This window comes from Odontomachus brunneus, unplaced genomic scaffold (genome assembly GCF_010583005.1).
Source record: "Odontomachus brunneus isolate Ranch 3 - 2012 unplaced genomic scaffold, Obru_v1 Obru_scaffold_128, whole genome shotgun sequence".
In the NCBI taxonomy this organism is placed as follows: Eukaryota; Metazoa; Arthropoda; class Insecta; order Hymenoptera; family Formicidae; genus Odontomachus; species Odontomachus brunneus.
In genome coordinates this window covers 1,034,926-1,041,613 of record NW_022639578.1, presented here as the reverse complement: position 1 = coordinate 1,041,613, position 6,688 = coordinate 1,034,926, and the positions used below count along the sequence as shown (strand labels likewise).

Below are 6,688 nucleotides of genomic sequence, written 5' to 3'. Positions count from 1 at the left end.
TGTCGTTAACTCCAATAACGAGTTACAGAATCGCACTACTGGAGCCTTAACATAATGTCAACTGTCCCGTTAATTTCCAGCGAATGTTCGATGGTTTAATCGAAACTCGAGCGACCAATGAAACAACGAGTAAATGCGATTCCTCGAAATGAAATTCGAAAATTCGTGGAACGTAATTTGAAAATCTCGCCGGACGACACAATAGCGCGCCGAGTTCAAGAGCACGAAAATCGAGGTGCACCGTCGGGGGTTAAAAATACACGCATCCACGAACGCAACAATGCGGCGCACTCGTCAGGGTCGATCGCTGTCAAAAACCACCAACCGTCTATCCGCGAGGGAATCAAGTAGAATAAGCGAACTCACAGCTCTCGATGGGTAATCGCGATCCTGCCATCCCTTGGTGGCCAAGTTCCCGTAATTCGCACCCGCGCTAACACTGGCCGTTTCGATTTTGCGGCTCGGTTTTGCTAGACCAGTCCTGGCCGGACTAGAATCCGACCAACGAGTCGGACTGGTCTATCTATAACGCGATTAGTTACCGGCCGACGTAGCCGCGACGGTGCGACTCGCGTACAGGACGTTACACGAAGAATACAGTCCATTCGCGCGCGAGTATGAAGGCGACTAGGGGGACATTACGTTCGCCTAAACGCTCGCCACTTCTCTGACTGACATTGCTTCGCTCGACCGAGGTTCCTGTCCGCTCGTGCTTGCGGTTCCTTATTACGCGCGTTAGGCAGCGTTCACATCTATTGTCTAACAACGATCAGTATATTACATTTCCCTTCGTAAATTTTTGTGCATCACTCTTCCGACATCTTCGGAACAACTGAAAGTTATTTTCATCTTAACAAAGCAAGATACCAAGTAGAGTTCGATTTTATCAATGAAGGAGTTTCTGTGCAGGATAACTTAAATGTAATTTATTGTCACAATATTTCTTCTCGCGTTTTACAGATTAGGGTAATGGTATCGTTAGATATTAGATTTTTAGTGGTGCAACAAAGGGACCATTCATAAATTTACTACTTATCAAACAAAATTACGTTTCTATATATTTATTTCACTATCTAAGTATAACTGTTAACTTGAAACAAAATTAAGGTAAAGATATATATAAAGTTATGAATTTACACTCGTCTTATTTCTTTGATCATTATCAATTAACTGCCTCTTTTTTCTTTCTGAACATTTTTTATCAATTTCTTCAAAAAAATAAGATGTATCGTAAAGAATAATATAATGATACCATAGAGATGCTAAGTTACACGCTATCCTACAATAGAGTAGCTATTTCTACAATCGAATGTGATATCATTCTTTGTGACATTTCAAATATGCTATCTAAACTCTTCCACAATGGAGTAGTTAATCAGTAGTTAATATAATACAAGAGAGATTGTATAAACGATCGAATTTCCTTATTCCGCATGAGACGTAATCTTGCGAATTGCGTAATCAGCGTTATAGTGAACTAAATACGATGAAGCCAAAGAATCACGCTAGCTAGATCATCGATGCAACGTTGTCTCGTCTATTAATGCTAATATGAATGCTACTTTAAGGCTTTTAAAGAGCTGTAAGACTAAGACAGCCTACATGCTTAAGCGTGCACCTATGCGTCGCACACACGTGCGTGGCACACACTCGCCCTCGGCCCTTCAAGTGGGAGAAACACGAAGAGATACGTGGGTGGAAGCTGACGCGGTGCGCGAGAGAGTGAATGTCAACGAAGTGTCGCGTTAAAAAGTACCCGAGCCCCATCGAAGCTCGACTCCGTTTTCCAAAACCGGTCTACCGCGGAATTCGCGCCGTGGGAATTGGCACAGCGTGTCGTCGCTCTGTGCGCTGTTTATCTCTTTGCAGAAATATCTAGAATTATGGATTCGCGGAGCGTTGAGAATATTGAGCCGCGCCGGGGCTGCATCGTGTGAAACTGCGATGGAGGTTTGTCCAACCCTTTTCCTCCTCTTATTGCAGATACGAGAAATATAAAAGAAACAACGAAGATATAAGTAACATCAAAGTATCGAAAAAATAATCGCGTAACAACCGGTTACGTCTAAGGTTGACGTGTCGCGCAAAAACATGGGACACGAAGTATCGATAAGCCTGGTTTCGCGGAACGACCGAATAAGCATTCTGCGAGTATAAAGTCATTTCTTACCGAAATATTCTCCTTCCTCCTCCTGCTTCTCCATTTCTTCTTCCAACTGTCTTGTCAGTTCCTCTATCTTTCTCTCTGCTTCCGTTGGCCCCTGCGAAAAGCCGTTTGCACGTGGTGACTTATCAATAGCAGATGCACGAGTGTCAAGCGTAATTAGCGCATACTACGCAGTCAATTTATGAAATACCAAAATTTTTTACACGAAATTTAGCCGTGAAAAAATTTATACATAGTCGTTTTTGTTTAACACTTGTCCGACTTATATTAAGTTAAGAAAGAGTGCTTAAATATTTTACATTTGGACTATCGTTTACGCTCAAACGCTTAACATAAAGTGCTGCCAATAAATACATAAATACATAAACATCGAGAAATTGTTTCCACTCAACGTCATTAACATTCATCGACTTTTTTATCCAATAGAAAAATACAGAAGTATAGAAAAAGCAAGCAAATGAGGACAAAAATATTAAGGTAGTACGCAGAAAACCAAAACATTGTTAAAAATTATATTTTGTACAGGCTAATAATGAAGAAGTGTGCAAGTGAAAAAGTCCAACGATTACAAGCAGAATTTTAGCTTAACTGCGCGTTAATTTTATCATCGCATAGGTCAAGCGTTATGTAAAATGCGAATGATTAACTCGTCAGCATTAATGAGATCATCACTTGTAAAACGCAACAGAGGCATGCCTTGGAAATTACTCACGGTTTTTAGGAAGTATATATTGTTTTGAAAAAACATTTAAATAACCTGTACTCTCAGATAACACAAAACACTTTTAGAATTATCCTAAATAAATCCAATTTCTCCTGGCACGTTTGTAACTCACAACTTTGTTGTTACACATAAATATTTACTATAAATTTTATTTTCTTATCTCATATTTTATGTGTATATATGCTTATTTTTAGTTATACGATGTATATTTTATGTTAGTTTATTTTAGAATGTCCTACGCAATATTCTCAAGATATTTTACAGATGCTAATATGGAACGATCAGAGAATTATTTTTTCTCAGAATATCTCTCCCCAGAGATCCTGGGATTATTACATATATCCACAGGATGTCCTCTGGATATCCTCGTGCTATCTGGATTGTCTATAAGAATGAGATTTAAGTAAAATAAAGTTACAATACAGTAAATTTAAATGCAATAGAATAATCATAGTTCTATTTATATCAATTTTACATACAGTCCTTATCATCTTAAATCATCACATAAAAAAAGCATAACCGTGACGTGCCGTTATAATTTATTCATATACCACTTTCATAATTTTCTTAGAAAAGCATGCAGCAAGGCAACAAACAAGTATTGTGCAGAATCAGAGATAAATGATATCACACACAGGAGTTTCAGAATGATATTTGTTATACAGGTACAAGACTTTTATAAGCACAGGATCTGTGAGCATGAATTTTGCAAGCATTAGCGATAAATTTACCGAAGGTCTAGGTGGGATGACATTGTAGGGAAGCAATCCTTTCCCAGATGCAGGTTTCATTGGCGGACTAACAGGTTTTATATCTTCTGCTTCCGGATCGGAGGGCCTTTGTAATACAGGTACACCGGCATTTAGAAATACGGGCCCTGCAACTCCGCTCGTGACGCCAGGGGGGAGACTAGTTATCCTAGGACCAATATTAATGTCAGCTTCATTGGTTGTAGTTGAAGCACTAGTAACAGGTGCTTGCACCTGCCCACGTACAGGACTCCCCATGATATTGTTAGATGAAGAAAGTGGCCCATGTCTAGGTGAATTGATTATACTCTGTGAATTAATCTCTGACGTTATTTGACTATGCGTTGGACTCGTTTTTGGCGATCCCCTGGTTGTATTATTATTGCCAATAATAACCCTAGCAGGGTCACTTCGATTTGGAGAGTAGAGTGGTGAACTCCTCGTAGCTGGGGGATCTGATACATCTGGCACATAGTTCCTGTCATTCTGTTGTAGTGTACCTAATCTCAGGTGTTCCGCAGAGCGATTTGAAGAGTAAACGGGAGAATTCCTCGTAGGGAAATCTGCGCGATTCTCTTGATGATAGTTTCTCTCATTCTGAGGCATTCCACGATTTGGAGAATAACATGGAGAATTACGGCATGCTGTCTGTTCTCCTGGACGAATTCCGTACACTGGTGAATTCCTGGTTTGCGAGTCCCCTGGAAAATTTGCGTTCGAAGTTCTTGAGGATGGCTCAATGTATTGTTTATAATTCTGAGTATTATCCTGTCGAAATTGGGACGACTGACTGTCAATTTGATTTGTGGCGCGAAATCCTTGCTGTCCAGTTATGGTATTGTCCAATGCACTGCGATAATGATGAGGTTCAGGTGGCAAACGTATCGGGGGAGATTCACTGTGATACGGTAAGCCAGATCTAGGAGATTGTTGCTGTTGTTGATCAGAGCTATAGCTAAAGTTTCTGTTTGGTGGTTGCAGTTCAGAAGGGGGAACATAAGCGCTCCTTCCAGCTTGATGGTCTGAAGAGGTGGAGGATGAACCCTGTAAGTACCTAGATGTGGATGAGTCAATTGATCGTTGTAAACTTGAAGCATCGTAGCTTTGACCACGTGTGCTCCCACCTCTTTGTTGCGTGTATGACAAACTTTGGGTCATTCCACGCTGATTCTGAGATTGATTTACTTTTCCAGTCATAACGACATAGTCACCGCCATTGATATTCGCTGGATGATAATAATTAGGTGGAACCTGAGGACCTGGTTTGTTTTGTATATTGTCAGAAAAGTGTACTTCCTGTATGTTCTCATACACTGGTGGTGCCTCATATGGTGGCAGTTCCTTTGCAGGTGACGTGCTTTGATAACGGTTACCAGTTGGTACTTGTGGCTGAGCTTTCCTAAAGTTTCCCTCATAGGACTCACTGGCTAGTGAGCCTCTGGGGCTGCTTTTAGGGCTTTTCCTGGACTCTACTGGATGATAGTAAGGGGGATGCGACTGATTCTGTTGCTGATAATAATCTATGTTCTCATAAACAGGAACCTGTTGGTGACTTCCACGAGTTTGATTTTGCTGTTGTTGTTGTTGTTGTTGCTGCTGCTGCTGCTGCTGCTGTGCACTGATCTGTTCTACTGGCTTGGGTGTAGCGAATCTCGAAGCAACTATTATATTTTCACGTTCGTAGAGCTTATAGTCGGTGGAGGCTGTTTGTCTGGAAATATCCGAGCTATTGCCTTCGATAAAGCTCTCGATAGCACCGACCGGTCTACCAGACGCTCTGGCATCGTTTCTGTTAGCTATGTTCCTGGATACAGGTACTTGGGCTTCAGGCCTCGAGCCCGAGACTCTGCCCGTACCACCAGTGTCCGCGGTGTCATCATCAAGGTGCAGATAACCCAACTTTTGTACGTAGGAAGTGTCCGCCGAATTACACATTGGCAACAATTTTTCTTAGGACGCTGATCACTGATAAATCGTGCTACCCCTCACGCGCACCCTAGTCGAGCACTTTTCCGAACTAAGCCACCGACGACAAGAATCGACTCGACATTGTAAAATGTCGTGCTACACCAGTTCGATGGTCCGCTTGTCAAACCTTCTTCCCTCTTCCTCCTCCTTCTTCTTCTTCTCTTCCTCCTCCTCCTCTTCCTCCCTCACTTCTCCTTATTGCGTGTTCTCGTAATTTTCTCACGGGATGGACAAGAAACCGAACGCAAGGTTACGTGTTACGTATACAGGCAGCCTCGAATCCCCTTTTTCTCCCTTGATTTCGGGCTACGCCCTTCGATCAAGGCGCCTCGAATTCACGTTAGTGCTCCTCGAGTGCCGACACGCCGACCGGCGCACACCTCGGGCCCCTGTCGTCGCGGCACCGAAAAATCACCACCTGCGAAAATTCATGCGACGACGCACATGCACGGAAGCACACGTACAAGTGACTTCGAACCGCCTACTGTCAAGACAGGAACCTGTCGTAAATGTCACAGCGCTATGATACTCTTGACGGTAACTATTAGCACTTCTGTTGTACCGCGACAGAATTGAAGACGGTGTCGCTGCTCAATAAGAAAGAAAACTTCAAATATCTTCGCGCAGACCACTGATTGGTAGTTGGTGGCGGCACCGACGGTGCTGCAGTGAAGTAGAAAGATAAATTAGATCCCGTGTGAATCGTTTGTGGGATAATATAAGTTTAAGTTATCCGCAACAGAATTTTAATAGAGAAAGTTATGCTGTAAGATTCAAAATTATATATATATGGATTGTTTATATATTTTCTACATGATATATACATGGTTATTCTTCATGTAAGGAATGTAAATTACATAGAATATTGCAAATTTTATTAAACTGGAACAATACATGCGCGCGCTACGCGCGTGCCATATAGCTAATAGAAAAAATAAAAAATATAAAATAAAATAAAAATTAAATTAAATTAAAATATACTTTAATTAATTAATAATTATAGGGAGAGACAGAGAGATACAGGGAGAGACAGGGAGAGATAGGGAGAGACAGAGAGAGACAGGGAGAGACAAATAGTTA

General features: G+C 41.5%; 1 protein-coding gene across 1 annotated transcript in view; it reads right to left on the bottom strand.

Annotated features, from left to right (window-relative positions):
- Positions 1 to 6,073, bottom strand: part of LOC116849919 (LIM domain-containing protein jub) — a 9,616-nt gene extending 3,543 nt beyond the window's left edge. Inside the window, exons 1-2 of the mRNA XM_032827576.1 lie at positions 3,623 to 6,073; positions 2,171 to 2,261 (exon numbers count right to left, since the gene is read on the bottom strand). Coding sequence (XP_032683467.1) covers positions 2,171 to 2,261; positions 3,623 to 5,575 — 2,044 coding nt within the window. The 5' untranslated portion in view covers positions 5,576 to 6,073. The remainder of the gene's footprint in view (positions 1 to 2,170; positions 2,262 to 3,622) is intronic.
- Positions 6,074 to 6,688: the final 615 nt, after the last annotated feature.